Source organism: Arvicola amphibius, chromosome 1, assembly GCF_903992535.2.
Source record: "Arvicola amphibius chromosome 1, mArvAmp1.2, whole genome shotgun sequence".
Lineage (NCBI taxonomy): Eukaryota > Metazoa > Chordata > Mammalia > Rodentia > Cricetidae > Arvicola > Arvicola amphibius.
The window spans coordinates 147,895,502-147,910,033 of NC_052047.1; the positions used below are offsets into that span (position 1 = coordinate 147,895,502).

Genomic DNA, 14,532 nt, shown 5'->3' on the forward strand with positions numbered 1-14,532 from the left:
CTTTTCTGTTGCTTTGATCCAATGACCTGATAGGCAAGTTCAAGGGGAAAAGATTCTCTCGTAGCTCATAGCTTCAGAAGGGTCTATCCCCCATGACTCAGCAGACATGACAGAATACAGTTTAGTTCATAGGATGGCAAGCCAGGAAACATCATGAATAAGAAGGAAAGCATGGTTGATTAGTCAAGTCTGCTCTGGGCCCAGGCAGAGGTATGTGCGTGTGTTGGCTACATCTCCACTCCTAAAAAGATGTAATGAGAGGTAAAATATAAAATTGGGGACTTGGGGATAAAGAGATGACTCAGTGGTTAAGAGCACTGACTGTTCTTCCAGAAGACTGAGTTCAGACCTCAGAACCCACACAGCAGGTCACAGCCATCTGTAACTCCACTTAAAGAAGATCTGACTTCCTCTTATGGCCTCAGCAGGTACCAAGCACACATATGATGCCCAGACATACTCATAGGCAAATACTTATACATGGAAAATAAAATTTAAAAATGGAGGCTTGAAACCAAGTTTGGTGGTGCATGACTTTAATCCCAGCACTTGGGAGGCAGAGACTGGCAGATATTTATGATCTTTGTAACGCTATCCTGGGCTACAGAATGAGCTCCAGGACAGTTGGGTGTGTGGAGAGCCTACCTCAAAAAACAAACAAAAACCTGGAGACTTCATCCGAACATGGGAAACTGAGGCCTTAATTAAGACAGGGTTGATCTGAGTTCACAGAGGAAAGTAGGGGTAGAGTCTAGAGACAGAGGGCTTTGGTTGAGGATTGTGGAGCTGGAGTCTGAGTAGACAGAATGCCTGACCTTGGAGTTGGTTCCTTGTTCTTCCCCAATTCCCCTATACCCATGCGCAGAGCCACTTCCAATTCCCAGCCTTGGCTTGCTGGCTCCTTAGAGTCACAGGAAATCTGAGCTAATGGCCTGAGGCTGAGAGATGAAAAGAAGTGTGGTCTTCGAAAGTCTGGGTGGTGGCATCTCCAGAATGGTACACGGGGAACACAGCAAAGGCCCTTAACGGGCTTATGGGTGGATGAAAGAGATAATGGACGAATGAATGAGAAGAGGAACAGATGGGTGTGTGGATGATGGCTGGCTGAGGAGGTGCTTGGATGGAGGGATGCCAAGACTGATGAGTTCTTGAGTAGGTGGGCAGGTGAGTGGCAGGCTTGGGAGCTGCCCTGGGGCTCCAGTGGGTCATAGTGAAATCTAGCCATAGGTTCTGGGTCCACAGTGGTCATTAGCCTCAACTGAGAGTGTCCATAGGAAAACCAACACTACAGGTCCAAACCCAGGACATCAGGTTAGCAAAAAGCCAGCAGCACAGGGCTGGAGGGGGAGCTGAAGGGACTGGTCCCAGGGAAAGTGGCCCTGGCAGAGAGAGCAGCAGGATCCCAGGCCTGGAGCGTAAATGGCTTTGGGAGGTCAGGTCTGGGAGGAAGGACTAAGGTAAGGGCATATATCTGTGTGTGGTCATAGCAAGGGCCTCCTGCCCTTGTGTGGGCTGTGCCAGTTAGTGTTTTGACAACCTAACACAAGCTAGAGTCATTTGGAAAGAGGGAACCTCAATTAAGAAAATGCCCCATCAACTTGGCCTGCAGGCAAGTCTGTGTGTCATTTTCTTAATGAGTGATGGTGGGGAGGGCCCAGCTCATTGTGGGTAGAGCCATTCCTAGGCAGGTGGTCCAGGGGTATGAAAGGAAGAGCAGGCTGAGCAAGTCACGGGGAGCAAGCCAGGAAGCAGCGTTTCTTCAATGGCCTCTGTTTCAGTTCCAGTTCCTGTTTTCAGGTTCCAGCCATGATTTCCTGTCCAGACTCCCTTTAGTGATGGACTTGTGCAGACCTGTACGCCTTTCCCGGCGGCAGCTCTCTGTTCGTGGAGTCTTTAATCACAGCCACAGAAAGCAGGAGCTGTGGCAGCTTTGGCTGCAAAGTCTTGTCTGGCACAGTGCCAGGGACAGAGGACAGAGCTGTTTCCCCGGGGCTGTGTCCGTGGACCTCAGAGGGTTCTCAGTGCCCCCCAGAGGAATACAAAGAGACTTCTCATGTCCTTCCGCCCCAGCATGGTCACCAGAGTCCTGCCTTCTATTCCCTGTTTTCTAGAAAGCAGACTTTAGGGGGCAGAAGCCAGCTCTGGCTGGTTGCCATGTCCCAAGTACCCAGTCAGAGCTGGCACTGCCTGGTACCTAAATAGAATTAATAAAGCAGGTGGAGGAGGGCTGAGGGACAGGAAACAAAGGCACCCCTCAGCTGCCTCCTTCCTCTCCTTCCCCCCAACTTGCCTTGTACCCTTTGAGAAGGGGCCAAGAGTCCCCACCTGGGCATCCCCAAGCCCAGGTCCTGGCCTTGAGAAATAGTGATGGTGGCCTGGCCACAAGGTTTCTGGTCAATGCCCACATGGCTGCCTCTTCCAGCTTTCCACTTCAGCGAGCTGAAAATTAAACCTTCTGATTCAATGAACCTTTTACCCCAGCTGGGCCTTCTCCTTTCTCAGCTGCGGTGCTGCCTACACTCCCTTCCCCACATTCTCAGGCCCTCTCTGTCTACTTCCTCCCCTCCTTCTCCCAGTGGAGGCCTTGTGGTCTCTGGCTTGGACCCTGGCAAGGCCTTCCAGGTCCTTTCCTGGCTCATTCCCCAAGACTGGCATCCAGAGCCCTTTCAAAGAAAGACAAAGCCAATGCCACAAGCCCTGCAAGGCAACAGCCTCCCTCTCGGAGTGGCCTAAGCACTCCCAGAAGATTCAGTCCCAGAAGGAAAATGGTGGAGCGGCTGCTGACACACGCTGTGTCTTGGATGTCACCTTGGGAGTCACTGGCAGGGAGATGGGAGGTCATTGAGAAGGGTTGACAGGACACAGCAATCTGGAGAAGATGGTAGGGGGTGGCCAGTGTCACTCTGAGGACACAGGGAACAAGGCTGAGGGCCCCTGACCAAGATGTGACAGGCAGGCCAGAGGAGTTGAGCAGTGACGGAGGAAGCATAGCCTGCTCAGAAGAGTGGAGGGTCAGGCAGGGCCTCCAAAGTCACTGGGTCCCTGATCCTCAGGCATGGATCCCAGGCCACAAGGCCCTCTTGGATCAAAATTTACAACTGGGGAAGACAGGGGAGTTTTTTGATACCTTCCTGGGCCTCAGTTTCCCTAACTAAAGAGATGTGGATCCCCTGATGGCCATCGCTCTAGTGCTTGCTCATCTGGGGGTGTTCTTGCCCATGCCAGTTTTCCAGGCTTGCACTTGCTTTGCCCCAACTCTCCACAGCTGCCTCAGGCTCAGAGCTGCCTCACCCTCATTTCCCAAGCAGGATGCCAGACCCAGGGCAGGCACTGACTCTCTCCAGGGCCACACAGCTTATCAGGGAGCCCCCTCTCTTTGCTGGGGTTTGGGGTAACTCATCAGGCCTGCCCCACATTCTGTTCACAACTGTGTCTGGTGAGAGAGAGAGAGAGAGAGAGAGAGAGAGAGAGAGAGAGAGAGAGAGACCCACAGAAACAGAGAAGCCAAGGATGTGAGGCATCTATTCCTCACTGCTGCCCTCCCCATAGCTGGGAGCCCAGGGCCTCCTGGCAGAGGAAGGCCACTGCCACCCATCCCCCCCCCCAAAACAGCCAAGTTGCCTAACAATTCCTACTTCTGAGTCCCTGCAGCAGTCAGCAGCACCCTTCAGCTGGGTGGCCTTCAGACTGAACACCAAGGCATTGGGCTGGAGCACAACGCGGTGGGGGGTGTGGCTGGGAAGGAGGCTCATCCCCCTCCAACCACCTCCCCTCCCTACAGGGGAAGGACTCAGGGAACAGTGCCTAGGAACTGTGGCAGAAGGGTCGGTGACCCTCTGCAGAGGCCTTACGGAGGTCTCTGCCATCCCTCAGCTGAGGCCTGAGTGCTCAGGACCACAGTTCACCGACTCCAGCTCCCCGCCAAAGGACAGCGGCCCTGGTGAGTACAAAGGTGAACAGGGTGGGGGAGGGTCAAAGGGCAGGCTCGGGCCCCCTGAGTCAGCTTTGAGGAAAGTTAGCACAGAGGACCCTTGCCACCAAGAAGCCCCAAACTATCTGGTCAGCTTGGACCTATGGCAGGAGCAATCTTAGAGGGAAGGCATCCTGGGACACAGGTGCCCCGGCACGGACAGTCGGCAGACAGATGTAATCGGCTGCACGCGGCATGGTTCACGGCCTCCATCTTGTCTCTCTCCTCAGAGACCTCCGAACAGTTGAGCCCAGTGGGAGGGACAGCCCTGTGTCAGGGAACAAGGACTTCTCCTTTGCCCTTCCCCAGGACCCCGCAGGGACAGCAGGGAGCGGAAAGGGCCCAGACCCTGCCTTCCAGGCCCAACTGTCCCCAGTGCTCAGTGCACCCGTAGCTACTCTGCCTAAACCTCAGTTTCCACATCTGTAAACTGGGTCTAAGGGTTTGTCCCCACAGCAGAGCAAACAAATCCATTTTGATCACAGCGCCCTTGAAGACCACAAAAACTAGGCAAGACATTTTGCAATTTTGTTTGAAGCATCAATGAGCTGTAAGATTTGAACCCCATGGGTCACAGCCTTAAGGAAGTGGGGAGAGCTGCAGGGACAGAGGGAAGGTGGAGGGAAGGGGAGTTCTTTTCTGGTGGCCCTCAAGGTACAAGGCTGATGCGGCTACAAACAAGTCACAACCCGCTGCTGTCTGCCTTAAGTAGCGGCAAGGGAAGCACCTTTCTGGGTGGATCTGGCTCCAGGCAGGCCTGTCCACCCACGTGGGACCAGGCCCTGGACTACCTTGCCAGTCAGCAAAGCCAAATCCTCTCTGAGGACTGGGAATCATCGTTCCAGGTCAGGAATCTCAGCAGTTAATTTTCCAAGGGTTAAGTGCAGCTTTCAGCAGGAGTCCTCAGAGGCCCTGGCACATAGAACTGTCCCTGTTCCCGGAGGAGGAGCAGAGTGCAAGGACAGGAACTGGCCCCAGGGGATCTGGACCCAGTAGGCTGTGGCGGGTGAGGGCAGGTGGAGCTTATAGGAGGTGGGGGTGGGGCTCTAAGAACTTTGGCTGCCTGGCTCTCTGCCCAGCCACCCGCCCCCAGTTCTCCACTAACTGGGCACAAATGCTTCCTGCCTGGGCCCTCCAAGCCTGTAAATACAGCGGAGTAGGAGTGGACACATCAGGCCTGTGCCTAGTGAAGCCCAGCCACGTCCCAGCAGGTAAGAGGACGGGCAGAGGCTTCCTGCCAGTTCAGAGGAGGGTGCAGGAGGCCTGGAGCCCAGCTGCTTGCTGCAGCTAATGGCGTGACAGTCTTCTCTCCCTGGAAAATTTGGCATTGGTTTCACCATCTATAAAATGAGTGTAGTTCTATGGTGAAGATGGTGTGGGTGGGACCAGTCCACCCTTCTGACTGTCTGAGTCCCTCTTCTCAGCTTACATGTGTTAGACCTGAGAAAAAGCCATTCCCACGCTGCCTGATTAATGCAAGCTGCATTTAGAGCTGCACAACGGACTGGCCAGACAACAGCCTCCCCCTAAGTCAGGGTTTCAGAGGCCAGCCCCTCACTGGCTTTTGAGGTCCCTCACTGGCTTTGAGGAAGGGTTAGGTTGGCAGAAAGAGCTGTTGAGATAATTGGCTGTTAGCATCTGGGCAGAAGAATGGGGGGCTCAATACTCAAGGCTGTCTGGGGGTAGATGAGTACGAGAACGCATACATGGAAGGGGTATGTTTGGGAGTCCAACAAGGCAAGGGGCTGGGCATATATTATGGGGTTACCAGTTCAGCACAGGTTGAAAACAAGGTTTGCAGGACACATTTGCTTTAGGGAAAAAGAAAATTATTGTAAGGTGTAAGGTATGGAGACTTTCTTTTCTCTTTCTTTCTTTCTTTTCTTTCTTCTTCTTTTTTTTTTTTTTTTTTTTTTTTTTTTTTTTTTTGGTTTGGTTTGATTTGGTTTTTGGAGATAGGGTTTCTCTGTGTAGCTTTGAAGCCTGACCTGGAACCAGCTTTGTAGACCAAGCTGGCCTTGAACTCACAGAGCTCCTCCTGCCTCTGCCTCCTGAGTGTTGAGGTTAAAGGCATGCACAGCCACCTTTAACCTTAAACTTTAGAAGGTATGGAGACTTAGTAACAATGCAACAATGGCAATGTGGCTTCTCAGGAGCAACATGGCCCTGTCTTGGTCCCACAGGTGAAGGGACCTTCCTTCTAAAGACATCAAGAAAAACTGTCTCCTCTGAGAGAAAAGTGGAGAGCGCAACACACCCTCCAAGAAAATTCCAGAAGCAGGACTGAGGTTCCAAGTGGAACAAAAGTTTAGCTGAAAGTGTCCTTGAACTTGGCTTCCGGGTACAGGTGGAAGACAGCCGACACTACCGCCCAGCAACCTCTTCACGAGCAGCCCTCTGCCTCAGACTCCGCAGGGCCTGGGAGTTCTGTGTCTGGTGAACTCCTGCCCCACACCAGGATGTGCTCCCTGCCTGTGTCCCGGCAGCCCCTGCGCCGAGTGGCTGTGACTGGGGGCACACACGGAAATGAGATGTGTGGTGTCTACCTGGCCAAACACTGGCTGCAGGCTCCAGGGGAGCTGCAGAGACCCAGCTTCTCAGCCATGCCAGTGCTGGCTAACCCAGCAGCCACAGCTGCCTGTCGCCGTTACGTGGGCCGCGATCTCAACCGCACTTGCACCCTCACCTTCCTCAAGTGAGTAGGCTTGGCCAAGGTGGCCAGTCCACAGCTGGGTACTAGCGTCCCTGCAGCCCCACCTCTGTGGCTAGCATCCCTGCCTCTGTAGCTAGCATCCCTGCAGCCCGGCCTCTGTGGCTAGCATCCCTGCACATCCGCCTCTGTGACTAGCAAGCCACCCTTGCCTTTGCTCATTGACCCTTTGGTTTAGAGAGATTCAGATCAATGTCACCTCTTCCAGTAAATCTGTCCTGACAGCAAGCTGGGTCAGTCACTGACCCTTAGGCCAGACTCTTACCAGTTGGAGTGAGATTCACATGGGGAATAGGAGGTGTGAGCCTCAGGTTCCTGGGGACACAGAGGAAGAGTGTGTGTGTGTGTGTGTGTGCGTGTGTGTGCACCACTTGCTACATGAAGCATCCAACTTGGCCAAGAGCAGTCTGGGAAGGCTTCTTGTAGGAGGTGGCCTCTCAGTCAAGCCCTCAAAGGTGAGAAGCTAGCCAAGAGAAGGAGCCTGAGATGATGGGGACCGGTGTGCCCTACTTTCCCCACAGTTCCACAGCCACTCCTGATGACCCATATGAGGTGACAAGAGCCCGAGAGCTGAACCAGCTACTGGGTCCCAAGGGCACAGACCAGGCTTTCGACTTTATCCTGGACCTGCACAACACCACGGCCAACACTGGGGTCTGCCTCATCTCTGAAGCCTCCCACAGCTCCTTCAACCTACACCTGTGCCACTACCTACAGGTGGTCCCTAGAGGAAGGGAGAGGAAGGACAGGGAGAGGGAGGGCAGGGAACAGGGCCAAGGAACCAGAGTCACCTCTGCTTGTCCCCTGTCCCCAGAGGCCTGCCACCTGCAGGTACTCCAGAGTCTCTGGAACCTTCCAACCAAGGGAGAGAGGTGGGCAGGGTGGATGACACTGTGCTTCCTGTATACTGCTCTTCCCAGTCTCAGTACCTCAGTTTCCCCTCTCAAGAAGGCCTGGATCCTGACTGACCCCTCCCCCCCCCACTCTACAGCTGCAGAACCCGGGGCTGCCCTGCCGCCTCTTGCAGTACGAGCCACCTGGGATGGAGACCTACAGTGTGGAATCTGTGTCCAAGAATGGAATCGGTGAGCAGGTTGGGTAGAGGAATAGGCAGGGAGAAGAGGGAAGGGGCCGAAGGGTAGATGGAATCAGGGCCTGGAGAGGCCGAGTGGGAAGAGGTAGGACAGATGCTTGGAGGGCAGAACCAGCACCCAGAGGGGCTGGACCTCCTGTAGGTGTCTGAGCCTAGGGCACCTGCCTGACTTTTCCCTTCCTGGTCCCTAGGTCTGGAGCTGGGCCCCCAGCCTCAGGGCGTGCTGCGCGCTGACCTGTTCTCACAGATGAGAACTCTGGTGGCCTCCACTCTGGACTTCATTGAACTCTTCAACCAAGGTGAGATCCCACAGTAGCTTTTAGGGAAACTGAGGTGGGGGAGAGGGCTGGCTCCTGGAAAACGGAGAAATAGGCAGTCACACTCAACCTCTACACAGGCAAGGCCTTTCCCGCCTTTGAGATAGACATCTACAGGATCCTGGGTAGGGTGGACTTCCCGCGCACCGTGGACGGCGACCTGGCTGGTACTGTGCACCCTCAGCTCCAGGTTGGTGCTGCAGGGAGCGTAGGGTGGGGGTGGTACCCTGAACGTCCGATGGAGCCCCCAGTACCTTAGAATCCTAGCTGGACCAGATGCTGATCCAGTCCAAGCCTGCAGATGGAGCCCCGCCTCGTACCTGGCATTTGGAGCGGCACAAATCTTCACTCTTGGGGTGGAAGGAGGCCCCTGGGTGGCTGTTTAACTGAAGAACATTGGGGACCAGACATAGTCACCTGATTGGAAGTGTAAATGTTCTTTTTTCATGGATACACAAGCAACTCCCCCCCCTCCGTGAGCTGACTGTCCACACGGGGTCGCTGTTGAACAGGGTCTTGTGCAGCCCTGTGGCCTTTCCTGCAGCAGTCTTAGAGTCTAGAGTATCTGACATCTGGCAGAGCATCATAAGCCAGGTCTACCCATAAGCTTTGCTAATGATATGTAATAACAGTTGCTTTAGGGATTTTACTTTAAAAAATGTAAGCATGATCTATACTTTATCCAAGAGGAGACTGTAGACAGAAGCAATTCTGGTGAGAGGGTGTTTCCTGATGATGTCATCGCCATCCTAATTTGCATAGTATACTCCATGATGTTCTTGTACCTGATGACATATTTCTCAGAACTAACCCTGTTTTTAGGCAGTTTTCCTTGGCAAGGCTGGAGTTACCCCCTCCTGGGGGAGGGAGGATGGGGGCAGAGATCATGGCCCCAGAGCTACCTTGGCCTTGGCTCTTCTCCCAGGACCATGACTTTGAGCCACTGAGGCCCGGTGAACCCATCTTCAAGCTGTTCAGTGGTGAGGATGTGCTGTACGAGGGGAACTCCACTGTGTACCCTGTGTTCATCAATGAGGCTGCCTACTACGAGAAACACGTGGCTTTCTTGAAATCTGAGAGGATCCGGGTCTCTGTGCCTGCCCTGCCAGAACTGACCTCCAGCTCCACCCTGGCTCCCTAACCCGAGTCATACCTCCCTGGTCTTAGTCTCCATATCTGAGCAATTGTCCTAAGGAACATTTCCAAGCCCAGGGTCCTCTGTCCTACTCTGGGCACCATGTCCCTTGCCAGACTACCAATCCCATGATATAAAATAAAATGTACCTGGAAACCATGGTTCTTGTTCTCTGCCCAGCATGGCCTCTCTTTGACTGGGGAGGTGGGTGGAGGAGCGGAGGGGTGCCCACAGGACCATGCAAGGACCTGCACGTATGGGCACAGCACACTGAAGGGGAAACTGGGAGAAGGGCCAGTAAGTGTAACCTTGGACCTGGGACCAGTGACAGCCATATCTGTGCCCACATCCTGGAAACAGGGAGAGATCCTATATGTGGAGAATGGTCAAGAGCCCAGGAGGGATCCCCAGCCCCTACAACATGTGCCCATGTAAGCATGCACAGCTGTACCTACCCAAGGGTTCTTAGCATACTTACGTGTTACCAAGGGTCCTGGGCCCACAAGTGTTCTTTTGAGGTGATCTGTATGTAGCTAGGCACATGGCCTAGATGCAAATTCCCAGGTGACTCAAGGGATTCAGGATGCCTAGGGGGTGTCACCAGGACAACTGCCCAGCTGCAGGGCACTGGAGGGAGAGGGGAGATGGCTTGGGTCGGGCAGAAGGAAGCCAAAGTTCCTTTACCACCACCTTCTCTACCTCCCCCCACCCAGTGGCATCAGGGGAGTGAACACGACCTGGAATCTGAGGACCGGGTCTCTGTGTCTGCCCTGCTGGACTGACCTCCACCTCCACCCTGGCTCCCTAACCCCAGCACAAGGTCCTGGTGGTATCCCCTGGTCCTCACCCAGGTTCCCTCCCGGGCAGGCAAAGCATTGCAATCAACCCAGGAAAGATCAGGATGCTGGGGCTCAGAGCTCTGTCATTTTGCAGCCTCACGCTCTGGGCCTCTGCAGTCTGCCTGGCCCATCCATCTCCCTGCGGCCATGGCTGCCATGCCGCCTCCTGGTATTGAGCTATGAGATGAGAAGGTGTGAAGGATACGGGTGCGCCAGGGACCAGCTGGCAGACAAGATGGATGAGAGGGCAGTGGGGGCCAGCAGGAGCCTGGGGCAGGCAGGCAGGCCAGTTAGGGAGGGGTGCATGTGTTCATGTGCTGGGCTTTGTTCCCAGTGTGGAGGAAGAGACAGCACACACACAAAAGCTTCATCCACTATCCTGCCGTGAGTGGGCCTCTGAGTTCATGTGTGTGCATGTAGGCTGTGAGTTAGCATGTTTATGCTATGTGCGTGTTTCCCATTACAAGTATCAAAGACAAGCGCGCACGCATGCGTGCACACACACACACAAACAAACACACACACACACACACCAAGACCCAACAGAATTTTAGGCTGGCCCACTTCTGGGAATCTGGGCTGTTGGGACAGAACTCTCAAACCTCACCTTTGTCTCCTACTTCCCACCCACCACAGTGAATCCTGGGGCAGGAGGGCTGGGGCGCACGTCACTGGAGGCCCCTGGGAGATTCTGGTGCCCTTTGACTTGAAGACAGAACCCCTTTCTTGCTTTCTTGCCTGGGTAAAAGCTCCAGAGCCAATGTCAATGTTCTCCACACAGTGGAGTATGAATCAGTGCAGGGTGGGATCCTCACCGCGCCCCTCTCTACACGTGTATTTGGTGTGTGTGTGGAGGAGGCGCCCAACCAGCTTCAGGCTGGAATCTGAGGCTGAGGGACATTGAGTGGCAGCAGGAGGCAGGGCTATCTAATCTGAGTGCACCACACTCAGAGAAAAGCACTCCTCCAGCAATGGGTTTGGGTCCTGCCCATTTGTCCCCAGCAGCACTGGACTCTAAAGAGGCTTGGCTATTCCTTCCCAGGGTGGGCTGAGGTGATCTGGCCAGGTGATTTTCTATGGGTCATTTAGCACAGGCCACTAGTCAAAGAGTACCCTCAGCTAAGGAAGTGTGGGCTTAGAGGAAGCCCCATCCCTGGGCAGTGACTACATTTCCCTCAGGACAGATGGGGAAGCTTGGGGGAGGTGCCTGGCAAGGCTGGAGAGGGACCAGTGGGTAGTCTGCCTCAGTTTACCCTAATGGAGATGACAGATGATCATCAGGTGAGGGCGTGACCCCTGCTATGCTGTTTTCGGCTAAGGCCAGAACATCCCAGGCAGAGCTGATGATTCACTGAAGTCAGGGAAACCGAGGCAGTCGAGACTGGCTGGAAGATCTGAATATCTGACTACCCAGTTTGGAGCTCTTCCTGCCTCTCTTGTGTTTCCTGCTCGTCCCTTATCCCATTCAATACTAGTGGGCTGGGGTCTTGGCTATGAGGGAGGGCATCACCTCTGCACTGAGCCCTCATCTGCCACCTCTCCTGCTACCTCCTCTTTCAGCTCTTCCATCCAGCCGGATCTTGGCCCCTGTGGACACCAGGCTGGCCTCAAGATGGCACTCCACCCCCACCTGCACTGGGGCCCATTGATCAGGAATAGCTGGGGGGCTCTCAGCTGGAGAAGGGAGAGAGGACCAGGAGAGGAGAGGGGGAGCTTTGCAACGTCACAGCCTTCCCACCTGCCCCCTTCCACACGTGCCTGTCCCTGGAGCTAAACCCAGCCAGTGGCCCAGCTCCAGACACTACAGTCAGAGGTGGTTTGGAGACACCCCACTCTGGACATCCCAGAGCCTGACTTTATGAGCATCCAGACCAAGTGCCATCTCAGGAGGAAAAGCTTTGGCCAGGGACGTGGACAGAGAACAGTCGAGAAAGGAGGACAGTACTGAGAACTGAGGACTTGTGCGCGCTCGAGTGAGGTCTGTTGCTGAGCATATAGGACAACCCAGCTTTGCTGGCTACTCCTCCTGGGTGAGGCTGCAGCCCAGCCTGAGCTGAGATCCTGCTGTCTGCATGGCAGGTAGGTATGGTTCAGGCAGTAGAGGTGGCCTCATAAGTGGATGGGGTTCTGGGACTTGGACAACTGGATGGGTGACTCCCTAAGCTACAACCTCAGATCCTGCCGATCTTCCCTCAAAGCCTCCGTTCCCTGCTGCAATCCCAGGATCTTATGACCCCTTCATGGGTCAGGGGCAGTCAGGGTTGCTGCAAAGCCCATCCGCACAAGCTCTGTAAACAGTGGCACTGTCTACCTGGTGTCGTGTTAGACACCTCCAGCCACCTGTCTTTCTCATTGTTCAGAATTATTGTATGTGCGTTTTCCTGCACCATACATGCAAGTGTACACGGTGGGGGGGGGGGAGCAGCTGTGAGACTTGTGTGCACGGGAGGGTGGGGCAGTCGTGGGACTCGTGTGCACGGTAGGGTGGGGCAGCCGTGGGACACGTGTGCAAGTTCAAGAACTTTTGTGCTGCTGGTTCTCTTTCCAGCCTGGTGGGTTCTGGAAATGAAACTCAGGTTGTCTGGCTTTCATGGCAATCATTTTACCTTCTGAGCCAGCTCACCAGCCCTCCCCTTCTCGTCATCTCCCTCTATCCATCCAGCAGCCCCCTTTCTCAGGCTTACCTGGTGAGCTGCTGGGAATGGAGACCTTGCCTCCTGAGTTCTGGCCACCATGGATTCTGTGGACCCTCCTGTCCTCAGCTCCTTACTGCAATGTTGTCCTTCACTGATTTCTGTTGAAAACAAGACCCTCTACATGCTGGGCAAGGGCTCAACTGCTGAGCTATATCCCCAACAAAACCAAGGATATATCATGTAAAACTTACCGTGTTAATCATGGTTAAGCATACAGCATAGGGCATTAGGATACCCTTGGTTGTGTGCCCCTCATCAGTCAGCTTTCAGCATCTTAGAAAGCGGAAATCTCTCATTCCCATGGAACATTTCTCCTCCTGGACCCTGGCAACCCCACTGAACTCTGTGTTTCTCTAACTTTTTACCTTCTGTGAACAGAATTATACAGTTTGACCCAGTGCTTCTGGCTGATCTCACTGAGAGAATGTTCACACAAAGTCTCGGAACGTCCTTTCCTTTGCAGGGTGAATTACTATAATTACTATTCTAATTGTGAGCTACATTTTGTTTATCTGCTCATCTGTCAGTGGACACTTGATTGCTTCTGCCTTTTGGCTCTTGTAAGCAGTGCTGTCCCGGCTGGGTGTGCAGACATTTTTACGTAGGTTCCTTTGGTGATTCCACGTTTAGTTTTGTAAGGAGCTGTTGATTTCCTCAAAGGCTACACCATTTTAAAATCCCACCCACCCTAGGATTCCAGTTTCTCCATAATTTCACCCACACTGGTTAAATTCTGGCTTCTTTTCTTGTCCTAGCAGCCATTTTGACGGCTGGACCTGGGTCTCACTGAGAACAGTGCTACTGTTTTCTTTATTTGTGGTTTTTGAATCAGAGTCCTATTTATTTGCTTGTTATTTTATTTTTATTTTTTCTTCCCTTTTCTTTTCTTGTTTGTTTTGTTTTGAGACAGGGTCTCATGTAGCCCAGGCTGGCCTCAAACTCACTACATAACTGAGAAGAGCCTTGAACTTCCAATCCTCCTGCCTCTACCATCCAGTCCTAGCATTACAGGCATGTACTACCACACTGCTGTGTTTTTAACGTGGCTCTGGGGATCAAACCTAGCATTTTGGGAACACCAGAAAAGCAATCTACCAACTGAGCTATGTCCCCAGCCTAGCGTCAGTATTTTATGTTAATATTTATTTTGTAAGTGTGCCGGCTAGTTGTCAACTTCACACAAACTGGAGTCATATTGGTAGAGGGAATTACCCGAGGAATTGCTTGCATCAAACTGACCTGCGGGCATGGCTATAGGGCAAAGTTAATGTGGAGGATGCAGCCCACTGGTGTAGTGCCTCCTCGGGCAGGTGGTAAAGAAAGCTGAGCCAGAGGGTGGTGGCGCACACCTTCAATCCCAGCAGAGGCAGATGGATCTCTGAGCTCAAGGCCAGCCTGGTCTAGAGTTCCCGGACAGCCAGGGCTACACAGGGAAACCCTGTCTTGAAAAGCAAACAAACCAAAAACAACAACAACAACAAACAAACAAACAGAAAGTAAGTTGAACACGCCATGAGGAGAAAGCCAGTGAGCAAGTCTTCCATGGCTTCAGTTCCTACCTTCCTACCACCAAGCTCCGGCTTGAGTTCCTGCCCTGCCTTCCCTCAGTGACGGACTGAGAGCTCTAAGCCATATAAACCCTTCCTCCCCAAGCTGCTTCGGTCCTGCTGCCTATGACATCAACAGACAGCGAACTAGCAGCGAGCACAAATGGAAGTCAGAGGATAAGCAAGTCAGTTTCCTCTTTACCATGTGAGTCCTGGGAACTGAAC

The 14,532-nt window shown here is 53.5% G+C and overlaps 1 protein-coding gene across 4 annotated transcripts; it reads left to right on the forward strand.

Annotated features, from left to right (window-relative positions):
- The first annotated feature begins 3,635 nt into the window (after positions 1 to 3,635).
- Acy3 (aminoacylase 3) lies at positions 3,636 to 9,386 on the forward strand. 4 transcript variants are annotated; one of them, XM_038311128.1, is made up of 8 exons: positions 3,636 to 5,181; positions 6,154 to 6,665; positions 7,202 to 7,397; positions 7,672 to 7,765; positions 7,965 to 8,072; positions 8,171 to 8,280; positions 8,392 to 8,519; positions 9,016 to 9,152. In XM_038311128.1, exons 2-7 carry the CDS (start codon positions 6,430 to 6,432, stop codon positions 8,509 to 8,511), a joined length of 864 nt encoding a protein of 287 aa, XP_038167056.1. In that variant the 5' UTR covers positions 3,636 to 5,181; positions 6,154 to 6,429; the 3' UTR covers positions 8,512 to 8,519; positions 9,016 to 9,152. The 4 variants fall into 4 exon arrangements, with proteins under 4 accessions (XP_038167056.1, XP_038167044.1, XP_038167036.1 ...); XM_038311116.1 differs by lacking the exon at positions 8,392 to 8,519 and having other exon boundaries at positions 4,001 to 5,181; positions 6,124 to 6,665; positions 9,016 to 9,386; XM_038311108.1 differs by lacking the exon at positions 8,392 to 8,519 and having other exon boundaries at positions 4,001 to 5,181; positions 9,016 to 9,386.
- Positions 9,387 to 14,532: the final 5,146 nt, after the last annotated feature.

Coding starts and splice junctions, on each gene's coding strand:
- Acy3 (XM_038311116.1), top strand. CDS start 6,430: ATGTGCTCCCTGCCTGTGTCCCGGCAGCCCCTGCGCCGAGTGGCTGTG. Junction 7,398..7,671: donor ACCTGTGCCACTACCTACAG/GTGGTCCCTAGA, acceptor CCCACTCTACAG/CTGCAGAACCCGGGGCTGCC. Junction 7,766..7,964: donor TGTGTCCAAGAATGGAATCG/GTGAGCAGGTTG, acceptor CCTGGTCCCTAG/GTCTGGAGCTGGGCCCCCAG.